The sequence below is a fragment of the Oreochromis aureus genome, linkage group 14 (assembly GCF_013358895.1).
Source record: "Oreochromis aureus strain Israel breed Guangdong linkage group 14, ZZ_aureus, whole genome shotgun sequence".
Lineage (NCBI taxonomy): Eukaryota > Metazoa > Chordata > Actinopteri > Cichliformes > Cichlidae > Oreochromis > Oreochromis aureus.
In genome coordinates this window covers 20,747,439-20,761,909 of record NC_052955.1, presented here as the reverse complement: position 1 = coordinate 20,761,909, position 14,471 = coordinate 20,747,439, and the positions used below count along the sequence as shown (strand labels likewise).

Sequence of the window (14,471 nt, the reverse complement as noted above, 5' to 3'; positions counted from 1 at the left end):
GAGGGTTGTCAGTCCACTATAATTCAAAGCGTGAATTTGTCAAGCACAAGAGGCATTTTCTGGGCAGAACCGTTAAATGGGTGGATTGGGTGTTAATGAGGTTCGTGTTACTCACAAATAATTTACCCTTGGACCGTACCCAGAAGGTTTTTTCAGGTTAGAGTGCACAGACACAGATGGAACTAGTTTGAGCACCACAGAAATGTTTGAAATGGATAGATTCAACACTCATCTTGAGATCAAAGTTGCGCTGCTAAGCCAATATTGATATTTGCTGGCTCCTTTACCTGCTATATATTTTTCATGAAAGTACCTCAAAATCTCCATAGAAATGCGCCTGGCACCGAGAAGACATGATGGATGTGCCAGGGACCAGAGCGGATAAAGAAATTCTACAATCAGATGAAGACAGCTAGAAAAAGTGAGACTTTATATGGACAAAATATTTATTTTAGGACTCTAACAGCATATCCATAATGCATCTAAAAGTACACTTGGACACTGGAAGATAAGGAATATAAACAGCTGTAACTTTTATGCAAATAAATACAACAACAAATGGACTACAGCATACCCAGTCCCAGATGCTTGACATGTTTTCCAGTTGGGGACGGAATAACTCAGAATCTCAGCCAAATCCCAGACTAAGAAGCAATCAAAGCAATGCAGGCAGAGGAGAGAAAGCAAACTCACTAGCTGAATGATAGTGGGAGGCAAACTCTCTCCCTTTCAGTCTGAAACTGATAAGTCTCAACTTCAAACTGCACTTGAAACTAGCTCCTCTGTTCTGTACACACACACAATGCTACAAGAGCTGCTGAAAGCTTTTAGAGTCACTCTCACATTCACTCTGTCCAACGCAGGAGTTCATCAGGAGTGAATCAGAAGTATGTGTTTTTTCCTGAGCAGAAAGAAGAGCCAGCTGGAGCCTCCTCTTACATTTTTTGGATTGGATCTGCAGCCATATAAACATAAGCACGCACATGGATAGGTGTGCACACAGGAGCCAGGTCAAGCGTTTGAAATGCATTAAAAGACATGCATGTGAAGCGAGTTCGGAGACTTGAGGGGCGTCTTGTTATGGTTTACATTTAGATTGCACAATAATAGTGATGCAATAGGGGAGTGCAATCATTAAGATAAATAGGTGGCTTTTAAAACTTAATGTTTAAACTCATGGGACAGAAGTGTGGAGTCATAGACAGCATGTACATACACACTTTTTGCATACATGAAACATAAAATAAGAACTCTTTTCTATATAGATTGTAGTGTGGGAATTAATAAAAATCAAATGAGCAGCAGTCATCAATAAATCAGCAAACCAAGCATACCAAGCAATATAATGCAGAGGTCATTTTACATTTGCATTTTTATTTTGCACAAGTTTAACATCTGATGTAAACAAAATCAATTTTATTTATTATATAAAGCCTTTATATGTACTTCTTGCTGCCTTGTGGCTAATAAGCATCAGCAGAAATTTTGATGACTGAGGATTTTAAGTTTAGGAAAAATTTATTTTGCACCTGTTCTAAAGCTTTGATGCAGCAATAATTATGACTCCATTCACCTGCGGTTATGCACTTACCTCCTTGAAGAGAGGGTTGAATCAGTGCTAAGACGAAGAGTCCACAGAAGAGCAACAGAATGTTTCTGTTAGCCATCTCGCTCCAAAATGCACCACCCCTCTCCCGATCAGCTGGTTTTATTCTCTTCTGGCTAATTACCACTAGCCCCGAAGTCTCAAAGAGTGATGAGAAAAAAAAAAAAAAGCAGGGGGAGGGTGAAAAAAGGGAAAAGCTCGATGTAATTATGAGAGGGCAAACACTCTGGTTCAATGGATCACTTTGCTTTATTTCCTCGTCTATGTCTGGTGTTGCTGTTTTTATTCTGGTCACTCCTGCCAGCAGCACAGACGCTCCTGCCAGCAAGGAGAGGGAGAGAGAGAGAGCAAGAGACACACACATAGATACAGAGAGGGAAAGGGAGAGGGAGCAAGAAAGACCCCCATCCAGAAGGGATTGAATTGTCTGCCAAGCATTTGCACGGATACAGAGCATACTTATTTGTTACAGGCTGAGGAAGAGCAAACAACAAACCCAGATAATTACCTGCGTTCTGTGGTTTTAATTTTCAGCTCGTTGCTTTTCAACACTTGCAGTGCCACGAGCTTGCAACTCTTTTAACCAAGCAATCACAAAAATCTGAGGATAGAGGGGGGAAAGGAACACAGCAAGAGTCGGCATCTTTCCACCAACTATAAGAGCCACATATTAAAAATGTCCCTGGCTCCATAAACAGCTAGGGAAACTGAAGCATGTGGTGCCCGGCAACCCGTGATGGAAAAGGCAGCAATCGTCACTCAAAGATGACACCGCGTGAAGAAGCCAAGGATGATGTTTCTTGGGAGCTAGTCAGTGTCTCAGAAAGTTCATGAGGACATCAGTCAGTGTCAGGCTTCATGGTTGACTGATGTAATTGTGCTCCTTAGATAGTGAAGTTTTATTTGTGATAACTTTGGTGGCTTTACATTTGATCAGCTGTTCAGTGTTGATAAATAAGTTGGTTGTCTTGTACGATCCTGTTTTTATGATCCGCAAAACATTTTATTTATTGAGCAAATCATTCCTGGATCAAATTCAGTTCAGTTTGGTTTGATCTATATAGACATACAATGACTGCCTTTGAGCAAGCACATGGTGAGAGTGGGAAGGAAAAACTCCCTTTTAACTGGAAGAAACTTTCTCAGGAAAGAGGAAGCCAGGAGAAAAAACACACTGTGGAAGAGAGCCTGAGATAAATTATAAGTAATAATTAAATGCAAATTTGTGTGTAAACGCATAAAGAGAGAAAAAGGAGAAGTTCAACGTTCAGTGCATTATGAGAAGCCACCAGCAGCCGAGGCCTACTGCAGTGTAACAAAGGGATACAGGGTCACCCAATCCAGCACTAACTTGATGTTTTGTGAAAAAGGAAAAGGCTCACCCTACACCCTACAAAAGATCCAGAAGGCTGCTGCAAGGTTTCTCATCAGGTCATGTGACAAAGTTTCAGGCTTAGTTCAAGATTTTGGTGATCACTTCCTGAACTCAGCATGGTGGCACTGTTCTCTCACAGCTAAAAGGTTCTGGGTTTGAATCCACCATCTGGCCAGGGCCTTTCTGTGAGGAGTTTGCATGTTTTCCCCATGTTTGTGTGAGTTCTCCCTGTGTACTAACCTTTCTCACACAGTTCAAAAACATGCAGTTAGTGTTGTTAGGTTAACTGCTGATTCTAAATTGCTCATAGGCGTGAGTGGTGTGAGTGTATTTGAATATCTGTTTTAGCCCTGTGACAGACTAATGGCCTCTCCAGGGCGCACCGTGCCTCTCGGCCTATGGAAGTGGGGATAGGCTCCAGTCCCCCTGTGACCCTGAATTGGATAAGTGGAAGAAAATGGATGGATAGATGGACTCTCTGTACTCTTCACAGTCAATGTTCTGTGTCCGTGAGCTTTATAATCCTTATGTAACTTGCCAGACTTTGAGGTCTACTGACCAAAGTTGCCTCAGTCCAGGCTGAGAAATGGAGCTTTTGAGGATGTGGCTCCAAGGTGTCGTAGAACTCACATTGGTTGATTTACACTGTCAATACCTTTAATTAGAAGTTTAAAACCCACCTGTGAAAGTGTTCCTTTATTTAGTTCCATCTATTTAAACTACTGTAACTGCTCTATCTACACCTTCTCCATCCATCCATCCATCCATCCATCCATCCATCCGGTTCCACTTATCCTTGTCAGGGTTGCGGATGGGCTGGAGCCTATCCCAGCTGCCTTAGGGCGAGAGGCAGGGTCCACCCTGGACAGGTCACCAGTCTGTCGCAGGGTTAACACATAGAGACAGACAAGCATTTCCACTCACATTCACACCTACAGGCAATTTAGAGTTACCAATGAACCTAACCCCACTAACTGCACGTCTTGGACTGTGGGAGGAAGCCGAAGTACCCGGAGAGAATCCATACAAACACGGGGAGAACATGCAAACTCCACACTGAAAGACCCCGGCCAGATGGTGGACTTGAACTCAGGACCTTCTTGCTGTGAGGCAACCGTTCTATCTCATTTATTTCATATTATCCTGTTTTCACTTTTGTAATAGAAGGATCTCACTGACTTGACCCTTGAAGCATCCATCTTCACACTTCACCACTTCTTCAAACCAAATTCTTCTCAGTCAGTCCTGCCTAAGCATATTTAACAACACCTGCAGAGCTGAGCTCAACAAATCTTGCTTCCAAATCATTACTTTTACGTGGGTGATATATTTGTCTTTGAATCCACAGGTGACCAAAACTACCTTGGGGGAAAAATACAGCAGATAAACAGCTCGCTGTATTTTCTACTCATGGTTTAAAAAAATCCAACGCCAACAAATCAGTTTAAAAAAACTTCGTTGCCTCCCCACTCATTAACTGTGTCACACTGTCAGTGTTTCATAGACACAACATTACCACTGTTAGATCACTAACGTGATACATCCTCTCCAGACACCTGCGTGCAGATTGATCTTGGCTCCACACGCCGAGCCATTACTTACAAAACACCTCACTGCTGACAAGGCTGTCATTGTGCATCTCTTTTTTTCTGCTCTGGGACATATATTTTGGATTTTAAGTGGAAGAGGTTAAGCAGAGGTACTTTTTTACTGGCGAGAGCTGCGGCCAAAGCCATTACTCTCTCAGACACAAACCTGACAGACTGGGTTGTTGCATGCATGCTAATGGGTCTTGCCTTCCAAGATACACAGTATCCTTCATAGTAGTGACGTCCACCATTAACGTTCATATTCCCTCGTGTTGATTTTCTTGAAGTTAGGTAAGGCATGCAAACAATATCAGCTGTTACAGGTTCGATCAGAATGAAGGCAAGGCATATATTTTGAATTATGATGTTGAGTCATGCTGTTATGGATCAGCTTGAATTTCTCAGCTAATTAGAAATAATTTCCATTTATGCCCATCTTCCTGAAGGAGTGCTCCCCACATCACCACTCATAACAAAAGGCAACTTATATATGCTTACGATATCACTCTATCATACACTCTATCAAGTCAGACTTCAACAGTAAATGAAAACATGTGTTGTCCTCGGTAAACTCATCAAACGCACCGAACAAGTCCAAAACAGTCTATTCCAGTCAAGATCCTGGAAAGTTTTAAATTGCTCTCAACTCTTGTGATTAAAGTAAATCATTAATTACAATCCAAACATCAGGACGACACTGACCTAATCCTGCATTCTGCATGGCGGTATTCTTTCCATGTTTGGTTTCAAACCAAAAACCCCAGCTGACTACTCTGTTTGGGAAACAAGTGTATTCTGGATGAGAGCTTCGTTTTTCTCAATTTATTCACGAGGCTAAATGTCTATTTTAGCTCATGTCTGGTATTCTTCCTTTGGGCTGAGTTGGATGGTGTTTTTGCCAAAAGAGCTGAGACTGAACATGGGCTCTGATGAGAGGTCACACAAAGCCCACTGCTATTAATTAGACAATGAACTTATTGGTTCTTTGTAACAGCTTTGCTGATGGGTTAAAAACCTGTGATTTCTCTTTGCTTTTTCCACAAGGAAAAATTGTCCAGAATTTATGGTTTTTCAGCGCAGTAGCCAATCTCCAGGAGCTAGTGTGACATGGATTCACTAATTTGGCTCACCGTAATGTGATGTAATTAGGTCAACTGTGTAACTGTAATGTTATCTTTCAATTAAGATAATTGGTGGGCAGGCAGCCTGTTCAGGGTTGCCACTGACAGCTGGAAGAAGTCCAGACCTCAAGAGATCCTCAGTGATTAAGAAAATTAATGCATTTCAGCAGGTGTGTTAATCAGTGCAGAATAGCTAGTAGACAAGGTTGCTGTTCAATAACACCTTCTGATTATGTTCTAAGAATTACACACTTACAGACAAATTCAAGAAAACCCCAAATCCCGTGACGCCATGGTGGTGTAATAGTTCTGCTATGCTGTCGAGGACATTGTTCTGGTTTGGGTCAGTTTCTAAACTTAGAGGTTCACTGCAAATAGTACAAATTGTTTGGAATCAACTCCTTTACAGTCATGTGAAAAAGAACATTTTTCCCTCACTGCTTCCACAGGCATTAAGAGGCTCAGTAGGAACCAGGTGCTGCTAATCAAATGTACTTGACTAACTGATCATCAGCAAGCATGAGCATCTCTATAAAAGCAGAAGTTTTGGCAGTTTGCTGGTCTGGAGCATGCAGGTGTGTGTTAACACAATGTCAAAATCTTCCCAGGAATGGATGTTCCAGCAAAATCGCCCAAAGGTCAGTTCCTCCAGAGTGCGCAATCCTCAGAGAAACTGCAACAAACCCAAGAGCTACATCTCAGACTCTACAGGCCTCAGTTAGCATGTTTAATTTAATGACAGTACAATGAGAAAAAAACTGAACAAGTATGGCTTGTTTGGACATGTTGCCAGGCTTTGTTCTCTCTCTGAACAAACCACGAGACGCCTGGAACAATGTCCTTTGGACAGATGAGATCAAAGGGGAGATGTTTGGCCATAATAAACAGCAACACATTTGGAGAAAACCAAACACAGCATATCAATGCAAACACCTCATACTATCTGTCAAGCACAGTGGTACAGGGGTGATGATTTGGCCTTGTTTTGCAACCACAGGACCTGGGCACCTTGCAGTTGTTGAGTCAACCATAAACTCCTCTGTATACCAAAGTATTCTAGCGTGAAATGTGAAGCCATCTGTCCGACAGCTAAAGCTTGGCCCAAACTGGGTCACGAGATGGGACAATGATCCCAAGCGCAGCAGGAAATCTATAACAGAATAGCTGAAACAGAAAAGAATCGAGGTGTTGCAATGGCCCAGTTAAAGTTCAGACCTCAACCTGACTGAAACAAACGTCAATGAACTGTAACACTGTTGTAAAAAAGAATGGGCCCAAATTCCCCCGTGATGAAGTGAGAGACTGATAGTCATACAGAAAATGATTACTTCAAGAATATGCAAGAATATGGGCTTACTTAGCTTTTCACAGGCCTGCACGGAGCCTTGTGAAAACGTTTCACATGACTGTATCCTCTAATAAAATATGTTTCTGCCTTGATGGGAGTGATCTCTTTTGGATTCAATCTTTAAGGTACAAAGGTCACAGAACTGTTTGATGAATATGAAATTGACAAATGACCAGATCATCAAGCAACTGAACACCCCTGGGAGACTTCGGGCCAGTGTTTTAGACAGACCTCACCCATGATCATCAAAAAACCAAATGAGGGAAAAATTTTTTGGAAGGATGGAGTTTCATCCTTCAGTAGCATTCAAGAGAGTCGATGCCAAGATGCACTGAAGCAGTTCTTGTGGCACGTGGTTTCCTGACACCTTACCACTGAGACACTTTATGTGGTTTTTCCTTTGATTTGTCAGTGTAAATCTCTGTGAGACTTTGGATCCTCTTTGTGTCACATTGCATTGCTCAACATACCGCAGCATTTGGATTTTCACACTGTAATAAACTGCCTTAACCAAGGATTAGAAAAGACCTTTTACAGTTGGCAAAGTTGTGGAATATAATCCACTTTGAATTTTTGGCTTTGCTAGAAAGGAAATAAAGTCTGTAAAGTCAACTTTTGAGGGCTCTCCAAGAAGGCACACAAACTTTATATATAAACTTTAGTATATTAAATTCCAACCTACTGAAGATTTAGTCAAAGGCATTCAAATAAATTCACCACTTCAAAACTTACTGACCCAGTTTCCTCCATCAGTTTTCCTCAGAATTTGATAACAGACAGATAATAGATGCTATAAAGCAAAGAGCAGTTGAAACTTCACATCTTACTGAGACTCCAAATGGAATATGATTAGTTAGTGATAATTTTGTGGGAACATTTAGATACTTTCTTAGTTTTTCTTCTTTAAATTTGATATTTGTTCACTTTTGCCCTGCCTTGCAGTGCCAAAACATTCCTGTACTCAGACCCTTGATCTGAAATTCAAAAAGGAGTTACTTCTAAGTTGAGCCAAGCTGTGAAAAAGGTTTTAATGCAAATCCACCCATAATGGAGTAATCCTGCTTACAAATAAGCAAACAAGGAAATTGAAATGAAAAAAAGACAAACCACAATAATTACATAACCTCATTGGTGGAGATGATTAATCGAAGGATATTTTCACACATGCAGTGTTTAGCCTGTTTACGTTGGTCTTGCTTTCAGGCCTTGTGTGTGCCCGTGTGGTTCGGTTGTGAACATGGGTGTAGACCAAAACAACCACACTAAGACCCTTTGGAGGAGGTTATCTCCAAACAAACTCCAGATCTGCAGAGACGTGTTTATGTTGAGAATGTGATCCACCTCAGTCTAAACCATTTATCGGGTGTATGCCGCACGTTTTTTTGTTTAGAGTTTGCTTGGGATTTTCTCTTTGTTTAAAGAACCCAAACCATTTTACAAACTCACCAACTTAGAACCAGAGTAAATGAACTAAACAGTCACGTGACAAAAATTTTTCACAGGACTCTGCAGTTCTGTTCAAAACTAAGAAAACTGCTTCCCTAGGAATTAAAAGGGTAACCAGCAGCCAGGTGGTGCACTTGATTAAGTAATCATCAGCAAGTGTGAACACCTCTATAAAAGCGGAAGTTTTGACAGTTTACTGGTCCGATGCATTCAGGTGTGTTAACATAATGCTGCAATCCTCACTAGAGTGGACGTCCCAGCAAATTCACCCAGAGGCCAGTCTGTGCAATACTCAGAGCAACTGCAACAAACCCAAGAGCTGCATTTTATTTAAGGGTGTTTTCACATCTGTCGTGTTTAGTCCTTTTAAATTGCACTTTCTTTCTTTTTCCCTCTTATAGCAGTTTATTTGGCAGGTGTGAACATGATAATTGCACCAAAACACAAGCAGCGAGACACTTAAGAGGTGGTGGTCTGGATCCAGTTCCAAATGAATTCCAGAGCAGGTCGTTTATGGTGTGAACGTGATCGGAGCCAACAGGTGTATGCTGCAAGTCTGAGCTAATAACCTTCCTGTACACAGTCAGTGGTGCTAGTACATTAATGTAATGTAAATTCTCCATGTGCCCACTAAGCCAGAAGGCAGCACCTTCTTTCTGTATTTGAAGGTGGAGGTGTGGCAGGAGGTTCTGGTTGCTGAGATCGGGGACAAACCGACTCAAGGACAGCTTTTACAACAGGGCAATAGCCCTAATCAATGCTAACAGCTAACCTGATTAGTTACCTCCTTGGACTTTTTTGGGGGGCAATAATGTGCAGTGAACATTCATTCTTTAATTTATGATTCATACCTTTTTTCCACGTTTTGTTTACTTTAAAGTTTACTGTGTTGTGTTTTGTTGTGTTTAGTTGTGCTTATTTCCCAACATGGGACAGTTTTCCAATTTCATTGTACTATTGTACTAAGTATGACTGTGCAATGAAAATAAAGAGTTGTCTTATCTTATCTTATTTACTTCTGTTGCTCCTGCCCCAGACACATCTGACCAGTAAGCTGCCTTGAACTCCTCTGCACAACAAAGTACTCTAGAGACAAATGTGAGGACATGTGTCTGATAGCTAAAGCTTGGTCCAAACCATGGGACAATGATCCTAAACACAGCAGCAAATCAGCATAGTCAAGTTAAAATCCAGACCTCAACCCCAACTAAAACACTGAGACTGGACCATATAAAGCCATAGACAAAATGATAACTTCAAGTTATTGCTATTAAAGGTGGTTTACAAGCTACTGAATTATGGGGTTACTTAGTCCTGTGAAAACTTTCTTCCTCAGATAACTGTAGGTTTGACCGTGCCCATGGAGAACATAGTGGTAAATAAGTCACATTGTAAGGGAGCTGTCAATAAAGTTATGGCAAAAGTGTCTTACGTCACTTGCTCTGAGTGTCTGGTTTTGTTCGAACTTTAGCAGGTAATAAAAACACAATACCAGAACTCTAAATGGAACATTTCTAACATTTTGTTCTTCCATGTTCTTATGTTGCACATCAGCCAAAGTGACACCAGAATATAAAGCAGGATCTGCTACAAATTAAGCACAGGGTGAGGTTCATGGGTTCCAGCTTAATTACATTATATGTAAATTGTATGAAGCTGAGTCCCCTACCCACTTACTGTCCATTGTACACCCATGGACATCACGCGACATGTATATATTCAAACATCAAACAATTCAACATCCCTAAACAGATACATATTACCTTTGCTGGTGGCATCCTCAGTGAACTAGTTTTGCTTCCTGCAGTGATCTCAGGTTCAAACAACCACTGTGCTGATACAGATGGCGTTGTTTTCTTGTATATTTCTTTGAGCATGAGGGCACTCACTGTTTAACTGTCCACACATGGGCTTCCATTGGTACAATAAACCTTTGTTCACTGGCTAAGTGCTTACATCTTGCTGCAGACTGCTGCACTGGATCAGCTCTGGCGTCATCATCATGAGATAATCACAGAGTGAAGTTGTTTAGCTATGTGGCATGGGTCATTCTTAATCTGCAGCTGACACTGTACAGATTGGTCTGATGTTCATTCACCCTCAGTTTGTTTTAAGTCTCCAAAAGACGTGCAAAGAGTAAACCACAGTGCTGAGGCAAGATGAAGGCATTCTTCCAGCTCATGTCTTCTGCCTCTCTCTCTGAGGTGGGACACTGCAGAGTGCACCCTCACAGACTGGTAGATGAGAAGTGCCCTGATGCCATACAAACATTAATGGCCTGTGGTGTCACCAGCAAACTCACACACACGCACTCTGGCCTACCTCCAGAGTTCGACACTCACACATCCAGACCGTGCTCCAGATGTTGTTTCTCTGCAATTAGCATTGCTCTGCATATGAAGCAAGATCCAGGGAACATCAGATCTAAGCCCAGGCACCCAGGGAAAACTGATGACTTCTGGTAAGAGCCAACCCAGGAAACAGGGTGACTCATGTTTGGCATCAAATCTTCAAGACTCAGACCTTCAGTGAGCTTTGCAAGGGCTCAAATAAAACATTCAAATCTCTGTGTATCATTTTTTGTCATCTTTGGCAGTGATAATTAAATTCACAACGCAGGTCTCACAGGCATATACAGTCTGGTGTAAAATAAGCCCAGACCAACATCATTACAGTTAACCTAAGTTTCTCTGATTAGCAGGGTTACAAGATAAATGGATTGACCTTTTTCAAAATTCAGCGTTAGAATGAAAAATAAACAACTATTCATCATAACATCCTTTGAGGATGACTCAGCACAGAGACAGTTGTTTTTTTTTTTACTTGTTAAAGAGATAAAAGTTGCATAGTTGGTTCATGTGTAAAGCTTTGGGTCGTGCAGAGCTGTTTTTGCAGGCACGTGCACGGACTCCAGGTGGTGTTCAACCAACTGACCTTTTGCTGTCTTGTCGTCTAAGCATCTCTTTTGCATGTCAGTTTTGTTTTTCACTTTCTGTTTTATAATTTTCTATTTGAATTTCAATTTTGACCCATGACAGCAATTACTTAATATTTTATAACACTGAGCAATTATGTTTTTATGACTCTGCAAGCTGCTTCGTCTGTTTGTCACTGTTATCAAATCAAAATAGTATATCAACATGTCAGCACAGCCAGTAAAAGTAAAGTAATAGCAGCCGATCAATAGTTTATAAAAATGGAGTTAGCCTTATTTAAAGTTCACTTCTCTTTTTCTGACAACAGGAAGAGTTAGGTGATTGGGTGTCAGTTTAGCTCATGTGCACATGTGACCTGTAGCTGAAATGTTCTGCTGTTTGGATAATTTGTGCACCACCTTAATGAAATATTACAACGCTTCATAGACACATATGCCATCCAAATCCACGCTCCAAGTGTCAGTCATGAAACTATCTATTGTATATATTATATATTTTCAATTCAATTTCAGTTCAGCTTTTTATATAAAACGCCAACTCACAACATCTGTTGCCTGAGTGTGCTTTATATTGTAAGGTAAAGACTCTACAATAATACAAAGAAAACAGTGAAAACCACAACAATCATAAGACCCCCTATGAGCAAGCACTTTGATGACAGTGGGAAGGAAAAACTCCCTTTTTAGAGGAAGAAACCTCCAGCAGAACCAGGCGGAACAACCTGCTGGGAATGATTGGGGGTGAGAGGGGGAAGACAGGACAAATGCAAGCTGTGAAAGAGAGCCAGAGATGAATTATAATTAATAATTAAATGTAGAGAGGTGTATAAATGCAGTGAGTGAGAAAAGGTGAGTAAAGTAGAAATACTCAGTGCATCATGGATAGCGCCCAGCAGTCTAAGTATATTGCAATGTAACTAAGGGAGGATTCAGGGTCACCTGATCCAGCACTAACTATATGCTTTATAAAAAAGGAAAGTTTTAAGCCTAATCATAAAAGTAGTGAGGGTGTCTGCCTCCCAAATCCAAACTGGGAGCTGGTTTCACAGAAGATGAGCCTGAAAGCTGAAGGTTCTGCCTCTCATTCTACTTTTAAATACTCTGGGAACCTCAAGTAAGCCTGCAGTCTGAGAGCGAAGTGCTCTAATGGGGTGAAATCATAAAATAAATTCATTAACCTCCAAAGACCCGAACTCTATCATGGCATGCATTTTCAATTTCTCTTTGCTATTTGGGTTGATTGGGACCTGATGAATGTAAAAACAAAGAATTACCTGATTTTTTTTTTTACTTGAGTTTTGTTTCAGATAAAAATTAGATCCACATATGAGGACATTCGTTTTAAATTTTGATAGAACGGTGGCAGTATAATGTCCTCGTAAGTGGATATCAGGCTTTTGTAGAGCAAAATTTAGTAGTTTGGTCTAGACAACCCAAAATGTGATTTTCACATATGTGGACGCCATCCTAGGAAGTTAAGATAAGGGGCCTGATTATTATTTTGGATATTTTGTGCAAATGGAAGAAAGGAATCCTACATATTTGTTTAGTATTTGCACTAAAGACATATCCACAAAACTACACCAAAATTCCTCACAGTGTTACTGGAGGCCATCCAGAGTAAAAATCTGATTTGATTAGTTTTATCTGAATTTAGAAGCAGAAAATATGAGGTCATCCAGGTCTTTATGTCTTTAAGACATTCCTGCAGTTTAACTAATTAGTGTGTATCATCTGCCTTCGTGGATAGATAAAGTTGGGTGTCATCTGCATAGCAGTGAAAATGTATACTAAACAGCGTCCAGAGGATGGTTTGTTTATTCAACCTCACCTCTGGTGCTGGTGCCCACCTCTCAATTTTAAATACATGTAGAAATTGAGGGTTCTCGGGAGCAGCCCTGCTGACACCAGCTGCTATCTGGCAGAGGGTACCATGCCCCTCCCATGTTTTAAATGCACTTTAGAACACCACCCAGCAACACCATATATGTGGTGGAGTGAGGTATGGGGTCTTCACACCCCCGTTGTTTGGTCGCCGTCTAGGGCGGGGGGCCGGGAGAAGGAACTAGCCATCTGGTCGGGATCTGAGATGCTGTGCCTCCCTGCTGCTGCTTGTCTCCACCCCAGAGTAAAGGGGAACATCTCCTGGGTCTGGGGGCGGATTGGCCCTCTAAGGGTGATGGTGCCTGGACCTGGGGGTATAGAGTATGTTTGGGGTGTGTGAGTGTGTGTACAGTCTTCATTTCTGTTTGTCTCCATGTTGGGCGAGTGTTGAGTATTTGTACATGTGTGCATGAGGGTGGGAATGCATGTTTGTGTCTGTGTGTGCCTGTTTGTCTATGTTTATGTGTCAGGTCGGGTCTTAGACTCCACCTCTCTGGGAACATCTCAGGCCCCCCCCCCGGGAATGGGAGCCTATCTCCCCCCACCTCACTCTCTGCCGGTGGCTGATGCGTTCACCCATCGGTGCATTGGTGGTTCTTGGTGTTTGGGTCTGGGTGCTGGGTTGTGTACTGGCTGTTTTTCTTTCCTTTCCTTTTCTTGAGCTTTATCCAAACTTCACTTGTCTTTCTCTTTCCTATCCCCTGGTCCTGTCTGTTCTGATTATAATAATGTAAAAGTAAAAAAAAATAAATAAATAAATAAATAAATAATAATGATGAATCAAGTGGACCAGTATGGCAAAGCCGTAATCATCCACTTGGGAAAATAAATCTGCTGGGTATTTTTCTTGGCCTACAGACAATAATTCTGATTGCTACAGTGCCAGATGTGACAGGCAAAAAACAAAAAAAACAAAAAAAAGAAAGAAAAAAGAAAATATATGCTATGCCTTCTAATAATACTGCCTAAAGAAAGCATGTATAATGTAAACAGAGTTGGTCCTAGCACAGAACCCTGTGAAACTCCTTAATTAACCTTAGTGTGTGAAGAGCACTCCCCATTTACATGTGTAAATTGGAGTCTATTAGATAGGTATGATTCAAACCACTGCAATGTATTACCTTTTTTTTTTTTTACTTTAAATATTACCTATATATTATTGTAATA

The 14,471-nt window shown here is 41.1% G+C and overlaps 1 protein-coding gene across 1 annotated transcript in view; it reads right to left on the bottom strand.

Annotated features, from left to right (window-relative positions):
* Positions 1-1,903, bottom strand: part of elna (elastin a) — a 53,066-nt gene extending 51,163 nt beyond the window's left edge. Inside the window, exon 1 of the mRNA XM_039622853.1 lies at positions 1,592-1,903. Within this exon, the coding sequence (XP_039478787.1) occupies positions 1,592-1,667 (76 nt within the window). The 5' untranslated portion in view covers positions 1,668-1,903. The remainder of the gene's footprint in view (positions 1-1,591) is intronic.
* Positions 1,904-14,471: the final 12,568 nt, after the last annotated feature.